The following is a 15,799-nucleotide window of genomic DNA, read 5'->3' on the forward strand; positions in this document are numbered from 1 at the left end:
AAAAAAAAAAAAAAATAGTGATAATAAAAAAAAAAAAAAAAAAAAATAAAATTTTTTAAAAAGGGTAGTAAATTAATTTATTATTTTATTTGAAAGTAATTGAATTTCATTTGGATTACCATTCAATTCTTCAATTATAATGATTGTTGCATATTGATTATTATAGTTATTATTAAATAACCAATCTATTGGCACACTATATATTGATTGACTTGGTTTATTACAATCGATACGATAATTTGAAGGATCATATTCACCAATATAACTATAATTCTCAATTGCTGATTGATTACAAATTGATTGAGTTGCCTCTATTAACCAATATCTACCAATTGAATATCCATTAACCCAAATCATACCTTTATTCATGCTTGACATATCCAATGCATAAACTGTTGAACTAATATCAATTGGTAATCCAACCAATGATATATTTAATTTATACCATGTTAATGGTTTTTGAATTAATGAGGATGATGATGATGATGGTGAAGTTTGCCAATTAATTGTATTATCGTTATTGAATATTTTAATATTTTCACCAATTAAACCAGATTTCATTAACCATTGATTATTTGTTAAATTTTGAGAACCAATTAAAATTGAACCTAATATACCACGAGTATAATTTTCCATATGAGAAGCATAATTCTCTAAACCAATTGTCATTGATAGAATTTGTAATTGAAAAGTTGTTGAATTATTAATTGGATTTAATTGTAATTGACATAATGATGGTGAAAATGCTGAACCTTGATATTCGTTATCAATGAAAATATGAACATAATCATAAAATTCTGTAATCGTTAAAAATATATTACCTTTCTCATTATAACTTAATGATGTAGTTGTTACATTTGTACTATACCAACAATAATCACTTGTATCTTTTGTAATTAATAATTGTTCAATTGGTGATACTGAATTCACACTATTACCATCACCATCACCACCACCACCACCACTGTTTAAATTAAAATCTGAAATTTGAAAAATTGATTGAATTATATTTTGATTAATTGGTTTAAAATTATTAATTGTATTATTATTGAATAATGTATTTGGTGGAATGAAAGAAGTGTCAAATAGAATTTCATTATTATAAATTATTAAAACTGACCATGGTTGAATTGTATAGGTTTGATTCATCCATTGAATAATTTTAGGTGTAGTGGATGTACCGTAATTTGTAATGAATGATAAATTTATACCATATTGATGAACTTCTATGAATTGTGATAGGAATGTTGGTGATTTTGGTGGTTGATTATTTAATAGGTCTGATTCAATTGCATGTAAAACTTGATGAAATTTTGAAGACAATGAAAATTTTGGTTCATTTGGTTGACCAAATTCATCTAATGGTGCATCATAATCATAGGATGTGATAATCCAAGGACCACCTGAAGTTCTACCAAAATTTGTACCACCAAACCACATATAATAGTTTATCAATGAACCACCATATGCAATGAATCTAGCATTGGAGTACAGTATATCTTGAACTGGTCTTTTTGGTTTTGCTTGACCCCAATTCTCAAACCAACCTATCCAATTCTCTGTCCAGAATGAAGGTTGATTAGGAAATTGTTCCCAATGACTTGAGATCCAATCATGGCAATAATAACCATTACAAGTGTTAATCGCACTTTCAATATCATTTTGTTGGCACATTATCCAAGGTATACCAATATTTAAACTTTTTGCAAAATCAATTGACCACTTGGCATACTCTGTCCCGTTGATACCGTATTCTTGTTCCAACCATCCATACTCGTTTTCAACTTGTGCCAATATGATTGGACCGCCATTGGGTGCGAAATAATTGTCTAGATATTTCACAACGAATTCCATCCAAATTGACATTTCATTCATCCATTGTTGATTATAATCTCTGTAGACAATATTGGGGATTTCTTTTAACCAAATTGGGAATCCACCATAGGTCCACTCTGCACAAACATAAGGACCAATTCTAAGATTAACATATAAATCAAACTCTTTACATAAATCTAAAAATTTGGTTATATTTGCATTACCATCGAAATAATATTCACTCGGTGAATTTGGTTGATGAATATTCCAAAATATATAGGTATCAATAATATCAATACCTGCATCTTTACTTTGTTTCAATATAATTGGCCACATCTCTTCACTAGTTCTTGGATAATGAATTGATCCACTAAATAATAATTTTCTTTCACCATTAATTATTAATGATCTACCATCATATGTAACATTTATTATTTCATTTTTATTATTATTATTATTTTTATTAATTGATTTACCATTCTTTTTTTTTAACAAATATTATTAATAATAAAAAAAAAAAAAAAAAAAAAAAAAAAGAGTTAGTTTTTTTAATTTTTTGAGAATATTCTATTTTTAAAAACAAAAAAAAAAAAAGAGATTTGATCTCAGTGTGTGTGGTTTAAATTTTTATTTTTTATTTTTATTATTTTTTTTTTTTTTTATTAATTTACTCACAACTAAAACAACGATTAATAATATTAACCACAATAACTGAAAGTTATTTTTAATAGTACCCATTATCAATATTTGTTTCTTAAAAAAATAATAAAAAAATAATAAAAAGTTACAGTGCGATTTAGAGAATTATCTTGAAAATTATTTGTAAACTGAAATGATTTTTTTTTTTTTTTTGTTTTTTTTTTTTTTTATTTTTATAACTTTTTTTTTTTTTTTTTTTATTTGATTGATCTTTTATTTGTAAATTATAAAATAATATATACTAATTTATTTTTATTTTTATTTTATTTTATTTTTTTTTTTTTTAATTTCTTAAAAAAAAAAAATAATTAGAAAATAAAAAAAAAATAAAAAATTAAAAAAAAAAAAATTAAAAAAACTATAAAAATTAACCAACCCCACACTTTACCACTAGGTTTACCAATTTTGTTTGGTAATTGGGTAAGTTATTTTTTTAAAAATAATATCTGGGTTGTTGTTATTTTTAAAATAATTATACATTATTGCCATTGATTGTGCATTCTTAAACATTTTTTATTTTTTTTTCTAATTTATTTTTTTATTGTGGGTTAAAAAAAAAAAAATTGTTAATAAAAACCTATTTATTGTTATTTAATATTTTCTTAAAAAATATATTATTATAATTTATATATATTTATTTATATTTATTTGTATTTTTTTTTTTTTAATATTTTTTTTTTAATATATTAATTAATTTTACTTTCACATTCCAATCAAACGGTAACATATACTTTTTTTACCCACATTCTGACCCCCACCCCTTTTCAAAAACATTTTTTTTATTTAATTTTTTTGTTTTTTTTAAATACCAAATCATAGATGATCAAAATAATTTATTTTAAAATCATTTTATTTATTTATTTTTTTTTAAAATTTTTTTTATATTTTCTTTTTTTTATCTAAATTATTTTAAAATCATTATTTTATTTATTAATTTATTTTAATTAATATTTTTTTTTTTTTTTTTTTTTTTTTTTTAATAGTATTATACAATTCACTATAAAAATTTGACCACACATACCAACCCAAAAATTTAACACACAAAAATATTTATTTACCCACACTCAAATTAAACAAATCGTATGTACTCATAATACTTGAAAAAGTTCACAATCAAGAACAACAATACATAATATCAAATAATTTAATTAATTCAAAAAATAAATTTCACACCAAAATAAAAAATAATAAAAAATAATAAAAAAATAAATTAAAAATAGAAATAAAATAAAAATAAAAAAATAAAAATATAAATATAAATATCACACACTTTCTCAATTAATTAAAAAAAAATAAACAAAACACCACCATACAAATATTATTATAATCAATTCAAAAATCAAATAAATCAAAAAATAAATTAAATTAAAATAAATTTAATAAAAAAAACATATTTGCGCTATATATAAATATTTCGCTTTATATATATACAAAAAATAATAATAAAAATAATAAAAATTAAAATAAAAAAAAATAAAAAAATAATAACAACAAAAATATTTACATATCATAAATTAATTTTTTTTTTTTTTTATTTTTTTTTTTTTTTTATTAACATTTTTTTTTAATTTTTTTTGTATTATTAATAAAATAAATATAAAAAACATAGTAAAATAGTAAAATAGTAAAATAGTAAAATCAATTTCCATTTACTTTTTTTTTTTTTTTCTCCAAACACATAAAGACAAAAAAAAAAAAAAAAAAAAAAAAAAAAAAAAAAAAAAAAAAAAAAAAAAAATGAAAAATAAAATTATTTTTTTATTTTCAATTTTATTTTTTTTAAATTCTGTTTGTATGACAGTGACAAATTGTGAAGCATTAAATAATTGGTTACAAGATAAAAAAGGAATTCACAATGGTTTCAATGTTTGTGCAAGTATTATTATTGGTGCCTTCATTGTAGGTACACCAATATTTTTAATTGTGAAATTAATTCTTGATCATGTAAATAGTGAGTATCTTTTATTTTAATTTAAAAAAAAAAAAAAAAAAAAAAAAAAAAAAAAAAAAAAAAATTAAATTATACTTATTTTTATTTTTATTTTTATTTTTATTTTTATTTTTTAAAATTATTTAAATAAAAAGGTCAAAATAAAGAAAAACAACAAATTCAAGAAGCACAAAAAAGAATTAGTAAAAAGAATGAAATGATGAAACAAAATACAACAGTGACTAATGGTGCAAGTTCACCAAAATCGACAACATCAGATTCATATAATAGTTCAAAGATGTTAAGAGAAGTTATTGAAAGAACACCATCATTAGATAAAATATTTGTAAATAATAATAGTAGTAATAATAATAATAATAATAAGAGTAATAGTTCATCAACCTCATCAACACCAGGCAATCAATCACCATCAATAGGCGCTGGTGGGGGAGGTGGAAGTGTTGTTGACCCAAATAATACTAGTCCAAATTACTCATCACCAACATCATTATCACCAAGTTCAACAAGAAAAAATAATACAACAAAAGTTGAAAATTCATTAGTAAATTTAAAAAATAATGCAACTTTAGATATACATTCAACAGAAATTATTCAAACTTATTTAATAAAGAAAGAATGTGAACCACAATTATTAGTAGTTGATGGTGTTAATCAATTATTATTTAGTCCACCATCACCTGTTTTATCAACATTTGGTAAATCAACAATTGGTGCGAATAGTGCCAATGGTAATAGAAATTCAGAGGTTTCACCAATTTTAGAAGCAACCTTTTTTAATGGTACAGGTATCAGAAGGTCAACAACAATCATTGATGAAAATGATCCACAACAAATTCAAAATAAACAAAAGAATAAAGAATTAATTGATTCAATTGATAGTTTAATGAATGCAACTCTAACATCATCACAACAATATCAATTACGTAAATTAAGTAACGCATCCTCAACATCTATAAACCAACATCATCATTATTCACCAAATATCCAATCTGGTAATAACACACCAACTAGACAATCAGTATTAATTCAACAAGGTCCATTAAATACAAGTAATAGTAGTAATGGTGGTGGTTGCAGTAATCAAAATAGTGGATTTAGACCAAAATCACTATCAATGTCACAAAATATATCATTGTTAAATTATTTATCAACAAATGTAATGCCAAAAGATTATCAATGGGGTTGTGTTGTTCAAAGACTGTTGGAATTATTTCAATCTTATTTAATTTATACAAATAATCAAAGTTCACATGGAAAGTATACCGATAGTAGTACCACTAGTCAAGCAACATTCACCTCATTGAATCAATTTGAAATGGCAATTTCAAGCTATTCCGATGCAGAAAAGATTAAAAAGCGTATCTCCACTATCAACGATCAACGTTATTTCTCACCAATCACATTTGAACTCTATAATAGAATAGTGCAAACACATGAATTCATTAGACAAAGTAAACGTACCTCTGAAAGGGACGTAACTGGTATCATTGGTATTTTCTCAATACTGATACCACCATTATTCAGATCAGTTTCGAAATATTATGATCAAGATTCCTCAAATCAAGATTTCCTAGAGAAGTTAAAAACTTTTGAAAGAACTAAATTCAATTTACAAGAATTCACATCTTTATCATTGTTGGCATCTTATCAATCAAAGAAATTGGTTCATAAAGTTTCAACCTATAATTTAATTGATTATTTAAAAACCATAACTACAATATCTTATAAAGCAAATACTTTTACAACTTTATTCCCAATCATTGATCAAGTAATGGGTATAAGTGATGAAATTGATAAAATCTTATTTCAATCTGAAGAATTTAAAAAAGAATTATTTTTACAAACTCAACCACAACCACAACCACTACCAACTCAAATTTCTTCACCATCTTCAGGAAAAGGTACAAGAGGTTCTCAAAGTATTCCAATTGATCATGATATTTTAGATATGGTTAAATTAGATTTATTACAAAAACCACCACAATCACCACAATCACCACAACAACCACAACAATCTCAACAATTAGAATGTGCAATTGAAATTAATGATTGCTTACCACAAACTCCAAATATTCAATCACCATCAAAACCAATTATACCACCAATTAAAGTACAACAACAACCACAAATGTCACCACAAATTACACCAAGAACAGGTGGTGGTGGTATTAAATATTCACCAAGATTACAAACATTACCTTCACCAAGACCATCACCAAGATTACAATTACAACAACCATCATCACCAAGACATTCACCAAGATTACAACAACCTCAAAATATTTCACCAAGACCAGTTTATGAATTCAATAAAATGGATGATGATTTAAAGTTTTTAGATTTCTTAAATACAAATAATAATTCAATTAATAGATCAATTTGTAATAAATTGGATGAAATTGATATAAAAATTAGATCAAAACCAATAATTGACCAATCGAATAATAATAATAATAATGATTTTAATTTACAAAAACAAAAAAATATTTTATCAAGTTGTTATTCAAGTTTAGAATCTTGTTTAAATTTATTTAGTTTAACTGATAGATTCCATTCAAAATGTAAAGCTGATTCAATACCAATCATAAAATTATTATTATCAACACTTCAAAACCTTGAAGATTATGTCGATACCGGTATCTCTATTGAGCAAATGATAACTTTAGATTTTATGGAATGGACAAATAATTATTCAAAAACTATAACCTCTTTAAATAATACTTTAATTAAAAATTATCAAAATTTTAATAATAGTCCAAAAGTTGTTTCTCCAAATATACAATCAATAAATAATAATAATAATAATAATAATAATAATAATAATAATAATAATAATAATAATAATAATACAAATAATAATACAAATAATACAAATAATAATTTTAATAATAATAATACTTCAAGATTATCGAAAATTAGGACATTATCAACACCATTTGGTATACCTATCTCTGAAAATAATAATAATAATAATAATAGTAATAATGGTAGTATTAGTCCAAGATATAATAATAATGGTAGTAGTAGTAGTCCAAATATTAGTCCAAGATTAATTGGTTCAAATAATAATAATATAGAAGAGGAAGAATTAGGTATGAATAATAATGATTGTTTAATTTTAAGAAGAATTAGAGAATTTAAAATTCCAAATGTTTTAGAAAGAAGTCAACATTTAATTGATTTATCTCAAGAGTGTGTTATGATTACAATTTTATCATCGTTTTCATTATGTTATAAAGAATTAAATAGTGTAGCTCAAAAATCACCATCAACAATCCCACAATTACCACAATTAACTGATGATAAACAAGCTACTGAATTTTTTAATAATTCTTTATCAATTTTCTTATCATCAATTAGAACAAGTATATTTTGTACAACTTTATTATTATCTCCAGTTTATTTTCCATAAGATCAGTAAAAGAGAAAATTAAAAAAAAGATTTTTAAAAAAATAAAAAAAAAAAAAAAAAAAAACCAGAGTACCATTATGTAACACTATGTAAATAAAAAAATAAAATAAAATAAAATTAAATAGTTTTTTTATTAATAATTTCGATGCGTGTTAATTTTATTTTACTTTAAAAAAAAACTGGATAAATTGATGTCATTAAATTAATTAATTAATTATTAATATCAAAAAAAAAAAAAAAAAAAAAAAAAAAAAAAAAAAAAAAAAAAAAAAGATATAAATAAACTTTTTTTTTTTTTTAATTTTCATTATTAAACAAAATAAAAAAAAAAAACATATTAAAAAAAATATAAATATTAAATATATAAAATATTTCTCTAATCTCTAATAAAACTAAATAAAAAAATAAAAAAAATAAAAAAATGATTATTAAAATTTTATTATTAATTATTTCAATTTCATTATTTTTAAATATTTCAATTGGAATTGATGAAAATCAAATTTGGAAATCATGTGGTACACCTCAAGATATTTTTCACATCAATTCAATTGTAGTTAAACCAACACCACCAGTTAAAGGAAAATTAGTAAAAGTTAATGTTAATGGTACTTTCATTAAAGATGTCGTTGCTGGTGAAGCTAAAATCATTGCAAAGTATAATAATATTATGACATTGTATAATGAAACCAACGATTTATGTTCACCAACTGCTCAAGCTATCATTGGAAATTGTCCATTTAAAAAAGGTCCAACCTATTTACATTCTGCAAATTTCACAATTCCAGCTTCTGCTCCAAATGGTTATTATAGTGGTAATATCTTATTAACTGATAATTTTAATAATACAATCACTTGCATTAATGTTGCTTTTAATTTACAATAAATTAATCAAGTATGCAAATTATTTTATTATTTTCAATAATAATAATAATAATAATAATAAATAATAATAATAATAATAATAATTTAATAATATCATATTATTACTTTATATAAAATAAAATATAAAAAAATAAAATATAAAAAATAAAAAATAAAAAATCTGATTTTATTATAAAATTCATTATATATTTTTTCATCTTTTTTTTTTTTTTATTTTAGATCAAGATAATTAAATTGATTATAAAAAAAAAAAAAAAAAATTGATTAAAAAAATAAAAAAAACCCAAAATTAAAACAATTGAAAATATCTCAAATATTGGGTCATTTTTCATTACTTGAAAAAAAAAATAAAAATTAAAAAAAATAAAAATAAAAAATAAAAAAAAAAATAAAAAAAATAAATAAAAAATAAATTTAATGAAAAAAAAAAAAAAAAAAAAAAAAACAAAACTATAATCCACAACAACATAGTAAAAAAACAATTCCATTAAAATAAAACAAAATAAAAGATAAAAATAAAAAACACTTTTTTTTGATTTTGATTGTTCAACACCCACACACACAAAATATAGAAGGGAACAGTTATTTTTTTTTAAACCACACTTTTTTTTTTTCTCACACCAAACAGCGATAGGGTTTTTAAAAAAAAAAAAAAAAAAAAAAAAAAAAAAAAAAAAAAATATTTCATAAAAGAAAATCAAAGCCAAAGAGATCCAAAACAAAAACAAAAATAGCAACAAAATAAAAATTTAAAATAAAATAAATACAAAATAAAATAAAATAACGTTCAATTATTCATCTTCTCCTTTATTAAATAATATTGTACTATTAATGTTGCGAATTTAGTTGTAATTTTTATATATATAAAAACATTTTGTTTTTTTATTTTATTTTATTTTTTTTTATTTTTTTATTTTATTTATTTTTATTTTATATTTCTTTGTCATCCAATAATTAGATAATATTAGATTCAAATAAAACACACTTGTAATTTTACATAATAAAAACTAAATAATATATTATAATATTATATAATAAAACCAAACAAAAAAAAAACAAAAAAACAAAACAAAACCAATTATTTATTTATTTATTTATTTATTTATTCAAATATCCTTGTATTTTTAATATTAAAAAAAAAAAAAAAAAAAATCCAGAAATAATAATAAAAAAAAAAAAAGAATGGAAGAACAACAACCACCATCAATAAAGAAAAAAATTGTTGATTTTTTAACAAATTTTTTAAAGAAAAGACCATCACATGAAGATTTAAGAAGGGATAATATTTTAGTTGCGCCAAATAATGTATCACCAGCAATTCAACCATCAAGATATGAATTAGAAGGTCATTTAAATCCATCATCTCATAATAGAGATGATAGTAGTAATAACAATAATAATAATAATAATAATAATAATACAGTGGAATATTCTAGAGGTCATTCAAAAAGTCATTCAAGAAGTGATTCAAAACATCATAATAGGGAGAATTCAAAGAGTGATCGTGATAATTCAAGGAGTGATAATATTCGTTTTGGTAGAAAAGATACATTTAAGAACGCATGGGATTATTTAAGAAATATAGATTTTACATTTTCAAAGACAAAATATGGTAATACGGTTGTACATCGTTTAAAACATCCACAATTTGGACTTAGTCCTGAAGAGTTACAAAGTTTATATCCTGATCAACCACATGGTATACCAATAGTTTTAACAAAATGTTTTGAATATTTATCAAAACATTTAGAAACTGAGGGTCTTTTTAGAGTACCTGGTTCAAATAGAGAAGTTAGTCTTTTAAAATTTAAAATTGAAGATGGTGATCTTGACTTTTCTGAAGTTTTAATACCTTATAATATTTGTGGTTTAATTTCAACATTTTTTAAAGAATTACCTGAACCTTTAATACCTTTTGATTATTATAATGATGCAATTTTAATTACAAGTAAATATAAATAATTTATATATATTTATATTCATATATATATATATATATATATTAATTTTAATTTTTTTTATTTTTTTTATATTTTTAGAATTAGGATCAAAAGATAAATATATAATTGGATTAAGAGATTTAGTATTATCATTACCACCAGCAAATTTATGTATGTTAAGAAAATTATTAGAATTTTTATTAACAGTTGAAAAAAAGAATGAATTTAATAAGATGACAATTTCAAATATTAGTATAATTTTCGGTGTAACATTATTAAAGGATCCAGATACAGTTGATCCAATGAAAAGTTTAAATAATATTCAAGCTCAATCAACTATTATAAAATATATGTTAGAATATTTTAATGATATTTTCAAAGAGGCTTCAGTTGTTAAAGCATATAGAAAATCAATTGTACCAAAAGAACCAATGGATACAACTTCAATTAGTTATTTAGATCCTGCTGAATCAAATGGTGGTTCACCAAGAACTTCAAATACGCCATATCAACAACAGCACCAATTATCGTCTCAATCAATGGCAAATATTAAACCACGCCCACCTTCTCGTTCAAAAATGATGAGAGAAACCATTGTTTTAAGTCCAAGAGTATCCGGTGGTAATAATCAAGTATATGCAAATGCAACAATGACTCGTCCAATGTCAAGATTATTTTTTGATCCTGAAATTATTCCATCACCACCTCCAACCACCACAACAACAACAACCACAACAACAAATACCACCACCACCACTACTACTACAAATACTACTCCTAATAATACAACGACTGTCAATATTCAACAAAAACCAGTACCACCAAAACCAAATTTAATACCAAGAAAATTACCTCCTAATCCAAATTATTCAACATATCCTGCACCATTACCACCAAGACAACCTAATACAATTCCATTGGCACCAATACCACCACCAAAACCCAATTCAACTTATAAAAAACAAATTACTCAACCACCTCCACCACGTAAACCAACTTCACCTTCACCACCAATTGCAACTTTAAAACCAACTTCAAAATCTGATTTTATACCTTCAACAAATAATAATTTAAATAATAATAATACAACAACAACAACTAGCAGTTTAATTAGTATTCCAAAAGCAAAACCACCACCACCAAAGAGAAATAATGTGGTATCACCAGCTATAGAAGAACCAATTAATCCAAATCTCAATATAAATTCAACAACAACAACACCAACTCCACCTTTAGCATCATTTAAAAATAATGGTACAATTTCATCTGGTAGTAAATCAAATCCAAATTTACAAAATTTATTAAATACTAATCAACCATTAGTTTCATCGAATGGCCCACCAAATAAACCACCACCACAACCATTTGAATTATTAAAATCAAAACCAATTACAACAACTCCAACTATTAAAAAAGGTGTAACATTTTCTGAAACTCCAAAAATTTCAAATTCTCCACCATCACCATCATCATCCTCACCATCACCACCTCATAACCAACCAATTATTGTTAATAAGCCCATTCCATCTAAATCTGCTCCACCACCAGTTAGAACTACTTCTTCACCTAGTATTGTTACAAAGAAATTTGTTCCAACTATACCAACTCAAACTACTACAGCATCATCATCATCAACACCAACCACACCAAAGAATCAACATTTATCAAAAGATGACTCATCAATTCCACCAATTAATACTTCTCAAACCAATAATAATATTTCAAATTCATCTATACCAAGTCCAAAATCAAAATCAGCATTAAGTTTATCAACACCAAAGGATTCAATTACAGGTAAACCAATAAAACCACCTTCAAATAGTGATTTATCAATTAGCACAACTCCATTACCACCGACATCTTCATCACCAACTTCATCATCACCTTTACAATCACCAAAAATATCTTCGCCTTCAGTTTTAACAGTTTCACAAAAAATAGCATTAAATGAAAAAATAGCTGCAAATCAAGCAAAGAAAAATCCTCTTTCAAATAGTGGGGGTTTAAAACAAATTTCACCAGACTTAATAAAATCAAATAATATCAATAAATAATAATAATAATAATAATAATAATAATATTATTAATAAATAATAGTTGAATAAAAAAAAAAAATTAAATATTTAAAAAAAAAAAAAACAAAAAAAAATAATACACTTATTTATTATATAAATTTTTTTTTTCGCATTAAATTTTAATTCCCTAATTATATATTAGTGAATTATTTTATTATTTTATTATTTTTTTAAAATTTATATAAATAAAATAGTGTTATAATTTTTTTTTTTTTTTTTTTTTTTTTTTTAAACCCTTTTTTCTAAAGCTTTTTTTTTTTTTCTTCAAAAAAAAAATAATTAAATAATTATTCCGTCTTAATTTAAAATTATAATTTTTTTTTTTTTTTTTTTTAGTTAAAGTTTTAAAGATTCAACTATTTTAATACAAGAAGAACTATATGACCAAGCATCACCAGATAATCTTTTAAATTTAATACCATACATATCCATACCATTTACTTTACATACTTCAATTTCGAAATTGATTGTTTCATTTCTTGGACACAAAGTTTTACAATCAAAAACATAAAAGTTTCTACGGTAGGAAATTTGAGTTGAATTTAAATTTTCTTCAATGTGTTCAATCAATTGAATTGGATTTAACATTGTAGTTGTTCCACTATTGAAAGGTCCTTTCATTGAACGAATCTTTGGATTCTTTCCTTTTCCAGATCTAATGGTAATTGCTTTGACAATATCCTCCAAACTAAATCTTCTTTTCGATGAAGATGATGAAAATTGAGGTGCACTTGCAGATGCTCCATCAACATTAATATTACTACTACTAACATGTAAAATATTGTTATGATTATTATTGTTTAAACCACCATTACTTGAAACAATAACAGGTGAGGAATTTGCTGAAACACTTGTAACAGATTGTCTCTTTTTGAAAATATTATGAAATAAACTTGTACTATGATGATTTTGATGATGATGGTGATGGTGATATTGATTTTTACCAGAGGTATTAATATTATTTTGTGAACTACTTAAACTATTATGATTATTATTTGGAATATGTCCAATATTTGGATTACTTGAAAATGTTGGTGGACTTCTTTGACCACTAACCGATAATGGTGATAATGGTGGTGTTGTTGAAGTTGATGGTGATGGTGATATAAATTGTGGTGAAATTGAATGTGGTGATGTTGGTGCACTACAATTAATTTTCTTTTCATCCAAACATGATGATGAATTAAATTGAATTGGTTTAATTGAATTATTAATTACATTACTATTATTATTATTATTGTTGTTGATGTTAATGTTAATATTAGAATTACTACTAACATATTGTTTATTTTGTGGTATAGTTAAATTTGGTGAACTTTGATTTAATGGTCTATTACTACCAATAATTGTGTCAACAAATAATGGTTTTGGTGATCTTGGTGAATGTTGTTGTAGTTGAGATTGTGGTTGTAGTTGTTGTTGAGTTTGTTGATGTTGTGGAGTTTGTTGTTGTTGTTCTTTTTCTAAACGATCAGAAACTTTTTTATTATATTCTTGATCAGGTTCCATATCATAACCCTTATTAACCCAAACATGAGTTTTAATTTCATCAAGAGTAGCTCTTTCAACTGGTTCAGCAACAATCATTCTATTGATTAAATCTTTAACATCATCACTTAAAATTACATGAGATGGATATTTGAATTCACCTCTTAACAATCTATCCATACCTTCAACTTGAACACCATCAGTTAATGTCCATGGTAATTGACCAGTTACCATTGCATATAAAATTACACCCATACTCCAAATATCAACTTCATTACCATTATATCTTTTTTCTAATAAAATTTCTGGTGGTGCATAAACTGGAGAACCACAAAATGTTGATAATAAATTTCCTGGTTTAATTATATTACTATAACCAAAATCTTTTTTTTTGTAAAAAAAAAAATTAAATTAATATATTATTATTTTATTTTTTTTTAAAAGATTATAATACATACCACTAATTTTTAAATTACCATCTTCATCAACTAATAAATTTTCCAATTTTAAATCTCTATGACACACCATATTTGAATGACAATAGATTAAACCACAAAGCATTTGTCTAAAGAATTTTCTACCTTCTTTCTCTGATAATCTACCACGGGCGACAATGTAATCAAATAATTCACCACCAGAAACTAATTCTAAAATCAAACAAATTCTACCGACATCATCTTCATAAATTGCATCATGTAATTGAATGATGTTATCATGTTTTAAACGTTTTAAAATTGAAATCTCTCTTTCAATTTCTTTTCTTTCTTTTATTCTTTTAGGTTTTGTTATTTTAATAGCATATTGTTTTCCAGTTAATATATTTGTACCGATTTTAACTTTACTTGATGTACCAGATCCAATAGTTTTACCCAAGAGATAATTTCCCATTTTGTGACCTTTTTTATGTTGTTGTTGTTGGGGTTTATTTCTATATCCAGGTGATACTTTATTTTGTTTTGGCGAATTTGATGATGAAGATGTTGTTGAATTTGATGAACATGATGTTGAGCATGATACTTCTTGAATTGTTTCCAATTGAATATCATTATATGATGAAACAGCTGTTGCCATTTTATATTATTTTTTAAATTATTTATTAAATTTAAAATTATTTTGTAAAATTTAATTAATCTTTTTTTTTTTTTTTTTTTTTAATTTATTATTATTATTTTCTTATTCTGATTTAAATTTGTAATGAGACTGTTAATTTAAATAAAATTTTTTTTTTTTTATTTTTTTTTTTTTTAAATTTAAAATTAAATAAATTAAATTAATTAATAATTTATTTTTTTTATAGTTTATGATAAATAAAAATACAAGAATTGAAATTTAAAATTTTATAAATAAAATAAATAATAATTAAAGAAAATAAAAATAAAAAATTTTAAATAAATGAAATTTAAAATTATAATTATTATTTTTTTTTTTTTATAATAAATAGTTATTTGGGTTTGGGTATTTGTTTGTGAGAGTGAAAAAATTCGGTTATTTGTTTAAAATACCAATTAATAAATCAAAAAAAATTTATTTGATTTAA

The 15,799-nt window shown here is 22.8% G+C and overlaps 5 protein-coding genes across 5 annotated transcripts; 3 read left to right on the forward strand and 2 right to left on the reverse strand.

Moving 5' to 3' along the window:
* Positions 1-72: 72 nt before the first annotated feature.
* Positions 73-2,553, reverse strand: glb2 (glycoside hydrolase family 35 protein; the record flags this gene model as incomplete). The annotated part of the gene is made up of 2 exons (XM_633095.1): positions 73-2,295; positions 2,491-2,553. 2 exons carry the CDS (start codon positions 2,551-2,553, stop codon positions 73-75), a joined length of 2,286 nt encoding a protein of 761 aa, XP_638187.1.
* A 1,698-nt stretch (positions 2,554-4,251) lies between these two features.
* On the forward strand, positions 4,252-7,877 carry DG1022 (hypothetical protein; the record flags this gene model as incomplete). The annotated part of the gene is made up of 2 exons (XM_633096.1): positions 4,252-4,465; positions 4,600-7,877. The coding sequence occupies 2 exons, from the start codon at positions 4,252-4,254 to the stop codon at positions 7,875-7,877; spliced, it is 3,492 nt and encodes a 1,163-aa protein (XP_638188.1).
* A 421-nt stretch (positions 7,878-8,298) lies between these two features.
* DDB_G0285639 (hypothetical protein) lies at positions 8,299-8,760 on the forward strand (the record flags this gene model as incomplete). The annotated part of the gene is made up of 1 exon (XM_633097.1): positions 8,299-8,760. The coding sequence occupies one exon, from the start codon at positions 8,299-8,301 to the stop codon at positions 8,758-8,760; it is 462 nt and encodes a 153-aa protein (XP_638189.1).
* Positions 8,761-9,941: 1,181 nt separating this feature from the next.
* On the forward strand, positions 9,942-12,753 carry gacJ (RhoGAP domain-containing protein; the record flags this gene model as incomplete). The annotated part of the gene is made up of 2 exons (XM_633098.1): positions 9,942-10,707; positions 10,799-12,753. The coding sequence occupies 2 exons, from the start codon at positions 9,942-9,944 to the stop codon at positions 12,751-12,753; spliced, it is 2,721 nt and encodes a 906-aa protein (XP_638190.1).
* Positions 12,754-13,110: 357 nt separating this feature from the next.
* mrkB (CAMKL family protein kinase) lies at positions 13,111-15,333 on the reverse strand (the record flags this gene model as incomplete). The annotated part of the gene is made up of 2 exons (XM_633099.1): positions 13,111-14,645; positions 14,721-15,333. 2 exons carry the CDS (start codon positions 15,331-15,333, stop codon positions 13,111-13,113), a joined length of 2,148 nt encoding a protein of 715 aa, XP_638191.1.
* Positions 15,334-15,799: the final 466 nt, after the last annotated feature.

This window comes from Dictyostelium discoideum (assembly GCF_000004695.1).
Source record: "Dictyostelium discoideum AX4 chromosome 4 chromosome, whole genome shotgun sequence".
Taxonomy (NCBI): domain Eukaryota; phylum Evosea; class Eumycetozoa; order Dictyosteliales; family Dictyosteliaceae; genus Dictyostelium; species Dictyostelium discoideum.